Raw genomic sequence first — 18,047 nt, 5'->3', positions numbered from 1 at the left:
ATGTTCAAAACATTCAGAACTGCACCAGGATTTCCTCCGTTGTATGCAGAAAAAAAGATCTGCATATATTGATGAGGCACTTTACCTCCACGTTGCTCCACGTTTGCCCTCTACTCATTTTGGATACACCGATCTTTCCGCGTCGTCAAATCAGCTGACTTGTAGCGTTGCATCTTGTGACATCACATCCTGTTTTTGGTTTGTTCTTTGGTCCGTGTTGCATTCATATATCATTCGAACCGCACCAGAGTTAGTTTGGAAGCAGACCGAGACCCATCTTTTTAGCGGTCTCGGTCTGCTTGTTTGGTTCGGATGGCAGCGTTCACAAATGTTCAAATGAACCGCATGAACCGAGCATTTGCACCAGGGTTCGTTTTAATCAAACCAAACATGACAAGTGTGAACACACCCTTAGTTTTCCCGCCACTCCTGTGTTTCCTTTGTTACCCTCATGTTAGTTTTGTTCAGCTGTGTGTAGTTAATTAGTCTCGTTGGTTCGCTGTTTGCCATGTGTTTAAATGCCCTGAGTTTCAGTCTGTTGTTTGTCTTGCGTCAATGTTGTTTGAGTACGGTATAGGTATTGTGGTTTGTTTTGTTTACGCCAAGTTTTCTCCTACGTATCTCCTCGTTTGATTCTGCTATTAAAGGGCTGTTTATGTACTTCCTGAGTCGTGCGCTTTCTAACAGCCACATCCACCATGGCAAGTACATAATGCATGTTACTTTTAATGCATTACTTTACTCGTTAGATCAAAAAATAACTGATTGTGTTATGCGTGTTACTTCTAATGCGACATTGCTAATTTCAGATGAGATTGAAAACACCTGATCGCTTGGTTTTCTCAGAGGAGATCTCTAGAAATGTGTCCATCTTGAACATAATCAGAATTATCAGCTAATAAGGGTAAATCAACATACTCTGGTACACTGGACGGAGCATCTGAGTTGGGTTTCCACAGTTGTAGTACACGTCCTCATGTTCTGATATCAAAGATACGTATAATTCAACTTGTATGACGTTCAATGGCATTTGCAATATGTTGCATTTATATATTTTGCATACATTTTATAGTTTTCACATGATTTTATGAAATTGTATTAATTGGTTTGTTAAATATACACAATATTGCTGTTTTATTACTGTATTATGTTAAATACAGTATCTATTCAGTTAACGCATCGGAAAATCTCTTGTGTAAAAAAAATACATTTCAAATCTAGTTTTTCATGCCCTAAGAGCAATAAAAACACAGGGGAAAATCCTGACTGAGGCTATCATAATTCATACGTGAAAGGGTTCATTAAATCACAGCCTTTGATTTGATGATCATCGTGCTGTCCTATTTATTTATTTATTTATTTATTTTAATTTTACATTCGATATAATTCCTATTTAGCTTTTCATCAGCTCAAGTTTTCTTCATCGAGGTTGCCAATCCCTGTTTTGAAAACTTTGAATCCTAAACTGAGGGAGCTAAAATGAGTTATGAGCTCAGGGGATAAAAAGGAAGGGTGGGCACAGAAATGTGCGGAATGAAGTGCTAACAGGTTTTATCAGCATTTGTTGATCAGTTTATTGCAGCAATCAAGCATCTCCCTACTGACAGCTGCATTGAGGATTAAAATTAGAATCTGTCTGCTTTGCCTGTCTGTCAGCTATAAAAGTGATAAGAGTGAAGTGTGAAATACTCGCATACTTGAATGTCTGTATTGTCAGCTATCAAGTCGATATGAAACAGAATATGCGATAGTCTTTTCTTCCTTATGTGACTGAGTGAATTTGTGAAACGGCTTCTGGACAGTGTTGCCAACTCTCGCGAGACAAATAAGCAACCGCAGCTTCAAAAACAAGCCCAAAACAAGCTCAATATTACTGAACTCGTACTAGATCTATGTAGGCTACTCCCAGTTACGAGTTTTGACGTCACATAGCCCGCGAAGCAACAATGGCAGCCCCCTACGGATGCAGTGTTTATGAAACAAATATGCCAATAACGTAAAATAAAAGGTATACCAGCTTTTCTTGCCGTCTGCGCTGTTTTTCTCCTCCGTTTCTCTCAAATAAGCAAGGAGTAAGCACCTTTGGCGATAGAAATGATCGTAAATGAGCATACACCCTGGACGGTCCTCCATGCTTTGTTTACATCTAACTACCACACGATTCCTTGCGCTCAGGCAGTTTGGCGTGACTTTGCCTGGAACGCTACAAAGTCGCAAGTCGTGGTTTGAAGTTGTAACTTACGGGCTCAAAAACCTGCTTGGAACACAGCATAAGTCTGGAATAGGGATGAAACGGTATGGAAATTTAACATCACGATTATAGTGACCCAAATTATCACGGTTATCAATATTATCACGGTTTTGTTCAAATGAGATGAAAGTGTTCAAAAAGAACAGATGCACACACTTAAAACATTTAAACAAATGTTATATTTGAAATCAACAAACAACAAATAAATCAAGCAGCTCTATGCACTTTTTTAAGCTAGATTCTATTCTGTGCGATTTCCTTCCTTATAATGGCCGTCGTCAATAGCAACGCATAACGCATAAATAATAATAATTTGTCGTAAATATAATCTCTAATATTATCTCCGTAAATATATTCAAGCAATATTCTCATCAGTGTTCAGCAATGATGCATTTTAATCTAGCATATTTTTGTGTAAGAGCCCAAACAGTATCCTAGTGAAATATGCATATCCATATTTCCATATGATTTGACAGTTTATTTTATTAAATATCAAAAGGTGTGTATCATACCTGACACCTAGATGAACACCTTACAGTCAGTTTTATGACTGTCATTCTCTTCAAATGCTATTGAAGTTTGAAACGTGTATAACGTTACCAATGTTGTGTGTAACTTTAGAGACGGTCCCTAAATTCGCCTGCGTTATGCCAGTCATATCTGTATATGACCACAACCTGTAAGTCTGATTTATATTTCATCGATGTGTTTTCCTGTAATAGGTTGTAGCAAGGAAGTAAACAGATGACAACGCTGTTCTGCAAACCAGTCTGTTAAATGCTCATTCATACTTAACGTTATCCGACGAACACCTAACGTTACAAACACTAACGTTAAAATCTCAACAGCGAACCTGGCATTAGTGTAAATGATTCTTTGATTAGAGCTTTTATGTATTGTTTATCTACAGGCATGCTAAACATGGTTCTGTGTGTGATTTGGCTAACTTACTAGTTAAAGCCAGTGCTTAGTGTTCGTTTTGGGTTAGTTCTTGCGACAGATATTTGGCTATAATCGTTCTAAAAATACAAAAGTTAAAGTGCCATTCAGTAGCGATCATTATAGATCCGCAGTCTTTACTCTTGAGGACTGAACAGGTTCTGCTCGATCATCTTCACTCAAATGTTCTGGGTCTGATTCGGGCTCATATGGTTTTATTGACGCCGTTGTTTCTAATACTGACCAAAGCACAGCCTCCAGGTAAGGGGTGTGACGTTTCCGACAAACGTGCACTGCGGTTAGCGAATCACAACACACTGGGCCAGCTAACTAATCTGAGCCCATCGCGTATTTTTGAGGGACTGGCTCATAGACCGTAAAAAAATATGGACGACGCGACTTCATTGACTTCCGCTGACCATAGTTGAAGCTTTCATAGGCCCGCTCACGGCGCTGAAATCTTGGGACCGAGTCTGCGCAGTAGCGATCTCGGGACCGGAGTTGCGCAGTAGAGAACAGGAAGTAGAGGCGCGATTATCAAAAGCCCGCCCACACTCTCGCAGATGCAGAACAATTCATTATGTTGGTGTGAAATAAACAGTTATGGAAGTGTAGAAATTAAAGCTAAAGCTCCAATCTCCTCCCAAAAATGCAGAAAAAAGTCAGTTAGTGCCTCAGTGACAACTTCACTCAGAGAAGCCGTCAATCTCAGCTGTCAATCATGACGTCACACCCCCCCGTTTTTATAGCATCAAATAACTCACTAAAACTAAACTTATTTAAAAAACGAACACTTGAAATGAAATTATTGTAATAAAAAATGCCTAAAATGACAGAAACCATCTTTAGGAAACAATTATTTGAAGTGTAATTAAATTGTTTAGTGTGTCTCGCGCCCATTCAAATACATGGAGAGGCGGGGTTTAGGAGCTATACTGGGACCGACCACCGGGGGGCGATCAAGGCGCGGAAGCTTCAATTTCTGACTGGAGCACTACAGGCTTGGACTGGCTTCATACAACCCGGAAAGCATCAGACCGTTTTACAAGGAGGGACAGAGCAGTGTAGAATAAAGGTCAAATATATGAAAAATAAGGCAATTTTTTTTAAAACGAAGCATGAACACATGTTACAGTGCACCCCACAAACACAGTGAAGCCTTCAAAAGAATGTGTTTTTACCACCCCTTTAATGTCAAGCCCTGATTAGTATCCCTTAAATGTCACCCTAGCCTTGACTGAATTTGTTTGTTCGCGTCACGTTATTATTTCCCAGACGTAGTTTTGGTATTGAGGTCAAAGTCCACTTGCCTTGCGTTCGTAGTTTTGAAGTGTTTCCCTCTATTACAGCGACTTTCTTCTGGCATGTTCTTCAGACAGGGTGACCATCTTCCCTCAGGACTTTTGTAAAAGCCAAAATATGACCACACCTCAGATTTGGTCCTTTTAGAAGTCTGAAAAATCTCCAGGCGCTGTCACTGCCTTCTGCCATTTATTCCCATTCAAAAGACAGCAGTGCGCTGCGCCAGACTGACGCTGACTGGACATGATTTACCGCGAGTTTTCACAATCGTGATAATCACACGCGGTTTTAATGATAATTCAATTTTATACGATATTACTAACCGTCACAAAATTTTATCGTGGTTTATCGTGAAACCGGTAATCGTTTCATCCCTAGTCTGGAACACTTCAAAAAAGTGAGTCGTGGTTTGAAGTTGTAATTTACGGCCTCAAAAACCTGCCTGGAACGCAGCATTAGTGAACACATATTAGGAGCAGTGAGTAGTGAACACACACACACTGCAAACCTTGAAAAAGATAAGCCCTACTACATCTCAATGAGCATATAGGCCTACTACTGCTACACACTATTTGCCCTAAATAGTATTGAACATTTCTAATGTCACATACTATTTAGGAAGGATAGTATGCACATTAGCACTAAGGGAGCACTGCAATATAGCCACATATTTATAATAAAATTAACTTGAACCATGCCTACTGTTATTATTAGTAGACTTGGTTTGTATGTAGGCTATATATAATAGCCTGTAATTTTAAATACATTACAAAAATATATATTTTTATTAAATTAGGTGCCTCTCCTCCCTGTTACGTCTCCATCTCTGTACATCTCTGCTGGTGGCATTGTTTGTAAAAATGTATGCGTCTATTTACGTCTACTAGCTATCATTACGTGCATTTATAACGTCACATGTCTACACGACAAAACAGCGACCATAAAGGTGAAGAAACGAAGTTCCTTATTATATTTTCCTAACAAGCAAGCACATTTTTTAAAATAAGCCCAAAAAAAACGCGACTCGTGATTTTTTAATGCGACTTGCCAAAAAAATAAGAACCAAAGTCGCTTGTTATACGCGGACTTGACAACTATGCTTCTGGAACAAGAATAAATGCAGGGCGGGACTTGATTTGGACCCTCTGGAATTGATTGGATGGTTGTGGTTTGCTTTTGGTTGATCTCATGTGAGTGACAGATTCTCTTGGCCTCACGCCAGTAAATTGTCATCAGAGGAGAAGAGTCACTGCAGGACTCGGCGGAAGTTATACTTAAAGACACCGTTTTTTGTTGTTAAATTCTTTTTTGAATTGTGACTATTTGCTATTATATCTATATATTATATCTATTTGCTATTATATTTTTTATAAAAATAAAAAAAAAACGTAAAGACACCGTATGTAATTTTTCGCAAAAACTTGATGACGCCTTGATTTTGCCGATGCGTATTTGTGGTAACGCAGCGCTGTTTCATCATTTTAGATACATTTGAGTGTGTTGAAAGTTATGTTATAATGCTACTGTTATAATGTGCGTTTGCTCAGCAGCTACTATGAGACACTTGTTACACACTGCAGTAAGCTAGATCGATATTAGGCATGGTAAAACATGGTACTCGTTGTAAATCAAGAAGATTTAAACAATAAAACTAACTGTATTTATAGCTATATTTTGTTGTGCCCTTTCAGTCGGTAGCCTAACGTTCGACGTACGTCTCTGCTCCCTCCTTTAGGGAACAAGGGTTACATACATAATCGAGACGTTTTCTGTCAATGAATGTATCCAACCAGTTGCTCACCTGTCTAATAAAACACAAAGTGTCTTTGGTGTTTCCATGGTTTCTAAAAAAAAAAAAATTGAGGGTAACACGGGTATGATGTCATTTATAGACGACATCCGGAGTCGGTGTCCTGATTAAAATCGCTTATTTCTCTGGATTTTAACATTGTTGGAAACATTTGGGATAATGTAAGTAGGCTACACACGTCAACAAAATATATAATATTGTTCTAGTGGTTTTTGGATATTTTCATTGAAAATCTTACATATTGTGCCTTTAAAGATTACAAGGGCACACATAAATAAGTAAATAAAATAATAATAAATACTATAGTGCATATATTCTGTAAAACATATGAATTGTCGATTTGGATTTCATGGAGACTTTCACTATTTTTTTCAACTCTTACTCTAATATTAAGCATAACTTCAGTTTTACCATAAACTGTTTATTTTTTAGACCACAAAGGAAGAGTCTGTCTTCAGGTACAGTAAAGCTACATCCGAAAACCTCCCATCCTTCCTGCTTTTTAGGTCACACCAACTCCCAATGTGCAAGACACCAAGGTCTCAGCTGGCATGATTTCAGTAAGTTCATCTAAATTGATCGAAGCCATTAATGTTCACTTTTGGGGCCTTTCTTCATCTATTATTCATTTATTATGAGGTATGACACATCCACATCGGCCCCAGAATGTATTTGAAAACATTTACATTTGCTTTAAATAGGCACAATTTCAAACAAATGAGCTTTTTTTTTTTTTTCAGGAATTATTCCATAAGCACAATTTAGCTAACCAAAACATTTCAGAAAAAGAAGTTAGGTTAGGTTTACAGGAATGAGCTGTTCAAATTGCTACTCTAGATCGCTCTTTCTGAGAGGAACGTGATAAACCACCTTTGGTTATTGCGCTATGCAGGAGACAACAATGACCTCTGATGGTCTGAAGGAGGAACTGCACGTAAACTTATAAATGCATGCAACGCTATATGATCACATTTATCGTATACCGATTAGCTAATGTTCTTTCAAATCACGTCTTATTCTTTACCATTATTCATTATTAATGATTATGAGTAATTTATATTGGCTGACATTGCCGATGCAAACATGGGAAGGCAAATGGGAAGACTGCACAATCAAAATCAACACAGGATTACTGTAAACCCTAAGAATAAAATCAATTCATGGATGTTTAAATCCCTGCTTAAAAAAGACGAAATGACTTCTGCTGCAGTTAATGATCTTCAGTTCTTCACACATTCTGAACTTGTAGGTTTAAATAGTAATAAACGTTGATGATATAACATTTCCATTTAACTGCATTTGTTTGATAATCATGCATTAGTTCATTATTATGAAAGAAAGCTTTAGAATTGTATAACAGACTTTATTATAATCTTTAATGTTTTTTAATTATACTGATGTAACTTGAGTGATAAAGGTATATTAAGCAGTGGAAAGTCATGGTCATAAGTTGGTTGGCACATTACTAATTTAAAATTAATTTACAGTTCCACTTTTAGTATTTTTGGCAAGTCTGCAAAAGTAGTGCTTGACTAATAACAGTAAAAATACAGATCATTTCTCCAGTGACTCTCACTGTAAGTGAATTTCTGTCAGCCCTGACCCGTCGAGGCATGGACTCCACTAGACCCCTAAAGGTGTGCTGTTGTATCTGCCACCAAGATGTTAGCAGCAGATCCTTTAAGTCCTTAAGTAAGTTGCAAGGTGGGGCCTCTATGGAACAGCCCACTAGAGCTGCAGTTTTGAAGATGCTCTGACCCAGTCGTCTACTCCAGCCATCACAATTTGGCCCTTGTCAAACTCGCTCAAATCTTTACACTTGCCCATTTTTCCTGCTTCTAACACATCAACTTTGAGGACAAAATGTTCACTTGCTGCCTAATATGTCTCACCCACTAACAGGTGATGAAGAGATAATCAGTGTTATTCACTTCACTTCACCTAATGTCAATGTTATGCCTGATCAGTGTATATGTGTACATACATATACATACACTGTATATAACCCAGAACATGTAACCTTCAACTACTCCCCACAAAATGTATTAAATAATCTTTTCAAAATCTCATAACTTCTTAACTGTAATGCACCGCACGTCTCCCTAAATGAAAGCAAGATCTAACACTGCATAATGAGGTTTCATTTTATTCATCTCCCATGTGTATCAATACAGCCAAAGTCAATTTTCCCAACCTTCAAAATTATTGCTTTGGTGTTCAGGAGACTGTTTATGACCACCAGCATGAAAATGAACAACACTGATTTATAAAATCCAAACAATATTTTTCTCAGTCAGACGAAGTTCCAAACTTCTTTATTATGACATTTAAATAACAGACTAAGTGTTTTACAGGATTATTCTGGATATTTGCATGAAGGGTACCATCTGAAGGCCCAGAGATTGAAGAACTACAAATTGTGTGAATTTTTTTTTTTTTTTGGGAAGAAAAAAAAAAATGCAGCTGATAGTGTATTTATATACAAGTGTATGTTAAGAAAATCTAGAAGTTGATAGCTTTTCCAAACGAAGCTGCAAGGTTGGCTTCTCTGAAGGCCTCTGATACAGTCTGGGGAAAGAGGAAACGGTTGGTTAACACATTTGGATAACAAATATTTATTTGAAAATAAATTACAACATGTATTAATAATAATAATAATTAAACTAATAAAACATTTTTAATTTAATTTGAATAATTATTTTACAATAAAAAGGCAAAAGAGTGGCCAAGATTAGTCTGCTCATTATTCAGAATGATTATTAATAATAGTAACTTAATAGAGATAATTAAGTAGAAAATAGACTATTCAGAGACACTTGCGAGGTGTGCAAAAGATGTTTTTACAATTATTATTAACAACAGTAATAATTCATATTTTTAATTATATTTTATATTAATTATTTTCCAAAAAAAGAGGAAAAAGATAACACATTTGAAAAATATAAACAATGTTATATAAAAATATAAAAAAGAAAGGCAAATATGAACAATTTATTATTACCATTTGATTATTTTTTTTAATATGAATTAGTTTACTACTAAAAATAGTAAAAAATTATTCAGAATGATTATTAATAATAGCAACTTAATAGAGATAATTAAGTAGAAAATAGACTATTCAGAGACACTTGCGAGGTGTGCAAAATATGTTTTTACAATTATTATTAACAACAGTAATAATTCATATTTTAAATATATTTTATATTAATTATTTTCCAAAAAAAGAGGAAAAAGATAACACATTTGAAAAATATAAACAATGTTATATAAAAATATAAAAAAGAAAGGCAAATATGAACAATTTATTATTACCATTTTATTTTTATTTTTTTAATATTAATTAGTTTACTACTAAAAATAGCAAAAAATGGCCATAATTTATATTTCTAATTATATTTTATATTAATTATTTTCCAAATAAAGAGGAAAAAGATAACATTTGAAAAATATAAACAATATTATATAAAAAAGAAAGGCAAATATGAACAATTTATTACTACCATTTGATTATTTTTTTAATATGAATTAGTTTACTACTAAAAATAGCAAAAAATGGCCATAATTCATATTTTTAATTATATTTTATATGAATTATTTTCCAAAAAAAGGGAAAAAGATAACATTTGTAAAATATAAACAATATTATATAAAAATATAAAAAAGAAAGGCAAATATAAACAATTTATTATTACCGTTTTATAATTTTTTTAATATAAATTAGTTTACTACTAAAAATAGTAAAAAATTGCCAAAATGTATGTTAATAATTGTAACGGAGAAAAATTAGGAAAAAAAATCAGTAGACTATATTCAAAGACACTTGTGAGGTGGGCAAGAGAGGAAAAAGTTGGTTAAGACATTTGAAAAAATATGTCGCAAACAATGTCGCAATGTATTATTATTATTAATAGTAATATTTTACTTTAAGATATTTTATATGCATAATTTTTCAAATAAATTGACAAAAAATGGCTAAGATTAGAGTGCTCATTCCTCAGAATGTCTTAAGCTTCAAAGCACACTTTGTTTTTGTTTTTTAAGTGTACGCTAGCTTATGTGTAGTTGAACGCGTAGCCGCAAACGCAGGCGGTCGACACTTGCGTTCTAGAGAGTTTCATCTTTGTCCAGTGTCTGCGCTACTTTTCTCCAGCAATTTCTCTCCAGTCTTTGCATTCTTTTAGACTAAAGTTGCAGCTCTCATCCCCCTCACACAAGTGCTTGTCAATGTGGGTGTCTGTTATTGTTGCAGCCTCCGGTATTTTGTTGTTGTACCGTCTCTTTAGTTTTGTTTTCTACTGTGAAACAATGGCCTGGGCCAGTGTTGGCACCTTGTGGAACAACTGATAAGGACCCTTTAATTCCTGGCACTTCAGAATAGAGAAAATAACAAACCAGTAGACTATATTCAGAGACACTTACAGGGTGGGCGTGACACACTCTTGCGATATCCTCACATGATGCTCCATATTCCATAGCTAATGCAGCCTCATTAATAATCTCCCCTGCTCCCTGTAAAATGAAAATTGCATATATGAATTATCATATCATTAAACTTCCTACACAGGAAAAATCTAAAGCAGATATAGCATTACCGTTCCAACAATGTGTGCTCCCAGCATCCTGTCTGTGTCCTTGTGGCTGAGGATCTTTACCAGTCCATCTGTGTCAGCATTCGTCTTAGCTCTGCTGTTTGCCGCGAAGGGGAATTTGCCTACTTTATATGGCACACCCTAGAAAATAGGCAATTATTAGCTATTTGTGATGATTTTGACATAATCGTGTCATGACATGACGAGTCTACTCACTTCCTCTTTGAGCTGTTCCTCGGTCTTGCCGATCCAGGCGACCTCAGGGTGTGTGTATATAACAGAGGGCACACAGTTGTAGTCGATATGGACGGCACCTCCTGCCATTCCCTCAACAGAAATAATCCCCTCATCCTCAGCTTTATGGGCCAACATGGGTCCAGCTACAACGTCTCCAATGGCATAGATACTAAAAAGAGGTTAGAAACACAAATTAAGACTTGTTTGTCGAAAACAAATGCAAGTCAACATTTGAAGTCATCATACCTGGGCACTTTGGTCTGGAAACGGCCGTTGACAGGGATTCTCCCGCGGTTATCCAGTTCAATTCCGACAGACTCAAGGCCGAGGTTACCGGTGAAGGGACGGCGGCCAATGCACACCAGCAGAACGTCACAGGTGAGCGTCTCGTTCTTGCCACCAGCCGCAGCTTCCACACTAACGAAAGGAAACAACAGAATGGGCAAAAGCGCTAGAAGAATTCAATCTTAAACAGGAGAAACGCCGCACTCACGCCACATCGATCTTGCCGTCAGGTCTCTTGGTGGCACCCATGACCTTTGTGCCCAGTTTGAACTTCAACCCCTGCTTCTGGAGAATTCTCTGGAAGTTCTTGGAGATCTCCATGTCGATGCCCATCCCGCCGACGTGGCCGAGGAACTCCACGGCTGTAACTTTGGTACCAAGCCTCTGCCAAACGGACCCCTGGGAACAAACAAAATGGACTTCCATAATCAAACCCAGTTCAGAAGCATCACCAGTCCTCAAATGTTTCAAACATGCACTTTCACTGCCAAAATGAACAATTTAGATCAGCCTTATGATGACTAGGGAATTCAATTCTGTAATATTCACTCTATAACCTTCTAATCGCCCACTCACCAACTCCACGCCAATGACTCCAGCTCCAATCACAATGAGCTCCTCTGGAACTTTCGTGAGGGACAAAGCACCGGTGGACGAGACAATAGTTTCTTCATCAATCTATAAAAAGGGGGAAATATTGAAGATTTAAAATTCATGATCTGAACGCAACATACCGACACAAAGGCTATTAGGGAGCATAATTATAGAAGATGGCATACAAAGCAAGAAAAACGTTGATCACAAAATATTTACACAATTTAACACATATAATCAAAATAAAAACCAAAATCGCAATAAATCTTAGTGTGATTATCCAATTTCAAGGGCCGCGATATAATTAAATACATGCATTGCGTGTTACAGAGTGAACTTGTAATGAGAAGTGCTTATAATCCGGCTGTTGTCAACAAAAGAGAAGCTTCAAGGCTTCCTGACAAAATAGACATTTATAAGGACAGTTATAAATATTAGTAGTATATATATATATATATATATTTCAATGATTTGACCAAAAATAAAAACCTCGAAACCATTTTTTTTCTAATGAAAAAGTGCATTTCTTTGTGATTTTAAAATACTTGAAGGAAACGGTTAACTTTCAGCAGTTATTGTCTATGGGGCAGATTTCTGCTTTTTGTACATCAGATACAGATACATTAACACAGTAGGCCTACATTACATTTATTTGAATGCATTAAAGCTACATTATGTAACTTTTCCGTCCACTAGAGGTCGCCTATAAACTGTGTAAAACATGCAGTTACTATAGTGATTCTGGGCATCTATAAACACAGATAACTGCTCCTGCATCTCTGTGTGCCTGCAAATTGCACTTGATGTGACTGAAGGGGCGGAGTCACGTGACTAAAACCGAAATAAACGACATATGAAAAATATGTCGGTTAGAGGTTCTGAATTTCGGTTTCGATTATTTTTCGATTAATCGTACAGCCCTATATATATTATAATTAACGATTTTTTCTTAATTTACAGAAAATACAAAATTGTCTTTAATCATTTTATTTTTTTAATTTGATTAAAATAAATATAATAAATATTTTAATAATTTAAAATGTACTATTTTATATACTATCCATTAGGGCTGTAATCTCCCAGTCGATTAGTCGATTATTGGTCGATACGTTCTGGCTCGACCAAAATTTTGATTGGTCGATTTCTTCCAGCGTTCATTTCATTCGTTTTTGCTGCGTTCATTTCATCTGTTTTGCTGCGCCGCGTTCATTTCATCAGGTGGAAAGCACTAATTGCTAATGGGGGTGTTTTCAGAGCACCCCTGTTTCACAGGTAACAGTCTGCCTTCAGAACACCCCCATTGTTTTCACTTCTTTTGGATTGGCCCAACCAACTGGCGAACAGAAGTCTCTCGCCGGTCCTTTGTTTTTCATTCCCCGCTGGCTCAAACGCACACCCATAGCGGTAAACTTGAGGAACGCCCATCAACATACACATGAGGGGAAGCGTCACAACACCACGCTTCAGTCGTGCCGCAAAAGTGGATCTGTACTGTCCGTTTTGCCGCGTTCATTTCATCAGTTTTGCCGCGCCACGTTCATTTGATCAGGTGGAAAGCACTAATTGCTAATGGGGGTGTTTTCAGAGCAGCCCTGTTTCACAGGTAACAGTCTGCCTTCAGAACACCCCCATTGTTTCCACTTTTGGATTAGCCCAACCCACTGGAGAAGAGAGACAGATTGAAGAAGGCTAGTTTTCTGTAACTTATATTATTTATTTAATTGTGAGAGCGTTTTTTCTGCTCTTGATCTGGCTTGTTTAATAAATATTCCTTTTTTATTAAAGTGGACGTGCCTTTTGTGTTAAAGAGTAAAAGCTTTAAGTTAATAGTCTATTCGTGTCTCAGCCGCGAAGCTGAGCTCCTAACGTTTGAGCTGCACAGAGCGGCTGAAATTATACTGTCTGTCAGTTATTATAATACATATGACAAAAACAATTGTCTAAATTATGTTGCATATTCCTCAAAAGTTCTTGTGATGATATCGAGTTGACAATAGTACTATATTTTGGGAAATCATAGGCTATGATATTGCGCAGGTGCACGTGATGCTGTCAGAGCTGACTCGTGTGTCAGACTCACTTCAGTCCAAAATAATCAGCTCAAAAACGATTTAATATACTGCAAATAGCCTACTAGTTTTATATGTTTATTTATAATTCATTTATGCAGACAACAAGGCTACCAAGTACTGCGCACAGTGCGCAGCTAATTAATTTAACCTTTTTTTTTCCTAACGTCATTTTTAGTCGATTTTTAGTCGAAAATTTCAGGACTTCAGTCGACCAAGATTTTCTTTGGTTGATTACAGCCCTACTATCCATGCATATTACAGTTTTGTGCAGGTAAAATAGCAACATGCTAACTTTAAAAGTGTTCCAAATCACTCTCTTATGAGGTTCCATATCAGTTAGGATGCTCACTTAGAAGGCAGCTGCCTATGTAGGCAGTAGACAGGGAGGCTTAGGTTATGGAACAGTCTTCGCTGATGTACCTGAATGCCTGGGAAGGGGGTGACCTCTGATCCAGTAGCTAAGAGGATGTTCTTGGTGTTTATGACTTGTTCTCCATCAGCGGTCTTTGCGGTCACTTGATTCTTACCAGTTATCATTCCGAAACCATTGACGTGAGTTACCTATGGATTGCAAACAATCATTCTGTGTGACTTTAAAAGTGTTATTGCTTTACTGCCACATGTGAAGGAAGAATATTCAAAAACAAATAAAAAATACAATCTCACTTTGTTCTGTTTGAATAAGTGTGCGATTCCTCCTGTCAGAGCTTTGACAGCCCCGCTCTTCTGCGCCATCATCTTCTCCAGGTTCAATGAGATCCCCTGAACTAATGCAGAATAAATCATTATGAACTGACTAAAAATGTATAAAAGAGCCCCCTATTATGCTTTTTCAGATATTACCTTTTACGTACTGTGCAAAGTTTCGTAGAAATCGCCCCCTAAACCCTTATTCACTATTCCCTACGTTAGTCCACTAATACAGTTCACTTGAAGGAGTGAATGAAAATGAGTGAGTGAATTCGGACAGCCGTTGAGTGTCCATCGGCTGTACACTCATTATTGCGGTGCAATGTGGGACTGAATGAGTGCACTCAATAACGTCCACTATGGTTTCGGACACCACTACAAATGGATGCCCCCTCAAATAGTGCCCTATTTGAGGGTATAGGGGGCGATTTTGGATTCAGCCGGTGTATCAAGTGCTGAGGAAGATCTGGAGCTGATATTCAGATATGGTAATGGGCGTTTAGTTTCTGACCAATCAGAATAGACCAATCACAATAGACTGGGCCATCTGACCAATCAGAGCAGAGTAGACCAATCATAACAGACTTGGCCATCTGACCAATCAGAGCAGAGTCTGCCCTCGGAAAGGAGGGCTTTTAGAGACACTGAATCCTTTATTAAACCGATTCAGACACTATGAGAAAAAGTGGTGACGCTGCAATGTATATTACGTGACAATGTGTGTGTTTTTTTTTTATCTTGGTTCCATGTACACTTCTTGTATAAGACCTCAAATCAAAATGAGGGGCACTTTAAAAAGACAGGATTGAAATAACCACAGTCCTCTATAATTTATTACAGTTCCAATGGCCTCTGCCAGAAGGAAAGCATTCAAATCTATTGGCTGCTGCAAGATCTTGACATACAAGTCACAATAAAAGATGTTTATGCTGACCCATATCGCATATTGACACTTGAACTTACTTTCAATGCCTCTGCTTTCGAAATCTTTCCCATGTGCCAAGTGATACAGGTACGAGTTGTTCAGCAGAGCCTTAAATAGGCAAACAAATAATCAAGTTAACCATAACCATTGTTAAAAGCATTTTGGGGAAGCATTTTTAAAATCACAAACCTTTGACGGAATGCAGCCCACATTCAAGCACGTCCCTCCGAGGGTGGCGTTCTTTTCCACACATACTGTCTGTGAAAGAAAGTGGCATGTGATGTTACCAGCGAATTCAAAGCAAAAACCGACGGCATCCATGAACCCGGCGTCAAACTGATACCTTAAAACCAAGCTGAGCTGCTTTGATGGCGGCGACGTATCCTCCAGGCCCAGAGCCCACAACGGTGACATCAGCATCAACTTTCACAGAACAAATGATTATTTGAATATCATTACATATTAGTGCATTTCATATCATTTAACTTTAAAATAAAGGACATGGATGAGAATTTGTAAATACAGCAGTATCAATTACTACAATCAAATATGACTTTAAGTCATCTTACTTGCTGCTTTGTCAGCATATGTTCTCGCAGACAGGACGGTGGCTCCGTGCAGCTTGCAGGGAAGGTGCTGACCTCGCTGTATTGTTCAATAGAAATAGAGAAAAAAGGTTTTTATTTTATAATACAGATATGGTATCTCTTCTCCACACTCTGTTTTGGCCTTTACAAATAGCAATGAAAAAGCTGAATATATTTTAAAGGGAGAAACAGACATAAAGAGGAAAATAAACATCAAAATTTAAAGCAAAAGAAAGTTAATCACGAGTATTAAACAGTTGCATAATTATGTAATAATAAAGGCAAAATCCAAAATTCTGCACCAGGACTCAAGTCTCCATACAAGTATTAGCAGACGAAAATTTTTAACTTTAAAAAAAAAAAAAAAACCTGCCTTGGAAATTGGAAATGTTGCCTGAAATAAAACAAGCTAGAGTTTATGTTTTAAAATGACTAAAGCTGAAATTAAAACAAAATAAATAGTAAAAAAAAGATAGATAAATATGTATATGTATATATATATATATATATATGTATATGTATATATATATATATATATATATATATATATATATATATATATGTATATATATATATATATATATGTATATATATATATATATATATGTATATATGTATATATATATATATATATATATATATATATATATATGTATATATATGTATATATATATATATATATATATATATATATATATATATATATATATATATATATATATATATATATATATATATATATATATATATATGTATATATATATATATATGTATATATATATATATATATATATATATATATATATGTATATATATATATATATGTATATATATATATATATATATATATATATATATATATATATATATATATATATATATATATATATATATATATATATATATATGTATATATATATATATATATATATATGTATGTATGTATGTATGTATGTATGTATGTATACACACACACACACACACACACACACACACACACACACACACACACACACACACACACACACACACACACACACACACACACACACACACATTATTTTACCATACAAGTGTAAAAAATTTTTATTTAAAAACTTTGTTTTCAGTCTAACTAGTCCTAGACAGCATTTTTGGCCATCACTGGCACATTCTAGATAGGCAGCTCACCGAGTGTTGTATTTAAACACGCCTATGATGGTAAAAAAAAGGTTTATATTTGTGCCTGGATCAGAATGATGTGACATGAAAAATGATCAAAAAGCTCCACAGACATGAAACTACACGCCCCTGCAAGTTCAACCAATGATGACAGACCTAATTCTTAGCTTTGCAATAAATATCCATTAGCACTTTCGATAAATTATATATAGATACAAGTAAATGCACGTAGTTATACATAATACATAAACTCATTCTGCTTCGTTTGTGTTTATGGGCTGACAACTGTGCACGCTGACAAGCTAGTATGTTGGGCCTACACAGTAATAACATTGCATGTCTGTCTAAAACGCTTTCTTTTCATTCTAACGGACTACGGATATATCCAAAGTAGAGTGTACTGGGGCAAATAAACAGTCATTACCGTGGCGAGTGTGCGGTATAGATGGTTCCAGGTCTGCATTTTGACAGAACGTCCCTTCCGAGACCGCTTCACCTACAGCGATCGGTGTGTCCAAGGACTCGACAATTTACGCATGCGCAGTACGGAAAGCTGTCAGAGTCGCTGCCTGATGCCGTCACGCAACCAGCTTGTTCCTCAACCT

General features: G+C 36.4%; 1 protein-coding gene across 1 annotated transcript; it reads right to left on the bottom strand.

The window, feature by feature from the left end:
- Window positions 1-8,602: 8,602 nt before the first annotated feature.
- dld (deltaD) lies at window positions 8,603-18,047 on the bottom strand. The gene is made up of 14 exons (XM_079809066.1): window positions 17,867-18,047; window positions 16,264-16,339; window positions 16,038-16,117; window positions 15,884-15,952; window positions 15,733-15,802; window positions 14,746-14,846; window positions 14,500-14,640; window positions 11,990-12,091; window positions 11,622-11,812; window positions 11,375-11,545; window positions 11,108-11,297; window positions 10,895-11,032; window positions 10,722-10,811; window positions 8,603-8,870 (listed from the first exon to the last, which is right to left on the bottom strand). Exons 1-14 carry the CDS (start codon window positions 17,903-17,905, stop codon window positions 8,805-8,807), a joined length of 1,524 nt encoding a protein of 507 aa, XP_079665192.1. The 5' UTR covers window positions 17,906-18,047; the 3' UTR covers window positions 8,603-8,804.

Source organism: Gobio gobio (assembly GCF_949357685.1).
Source record: "Gobio gobio genome assembly, chromosome: 25".
NCBI classification, from domain to species: Eukaryota; Metazoa; Chordata; class Actinopteri; order Cypriniformes; family Gobionidae; genus Gobio; species Gobio gobio.
This window is presented reverse-complemented; position numbering and strand designations above follow the sequence as displayed.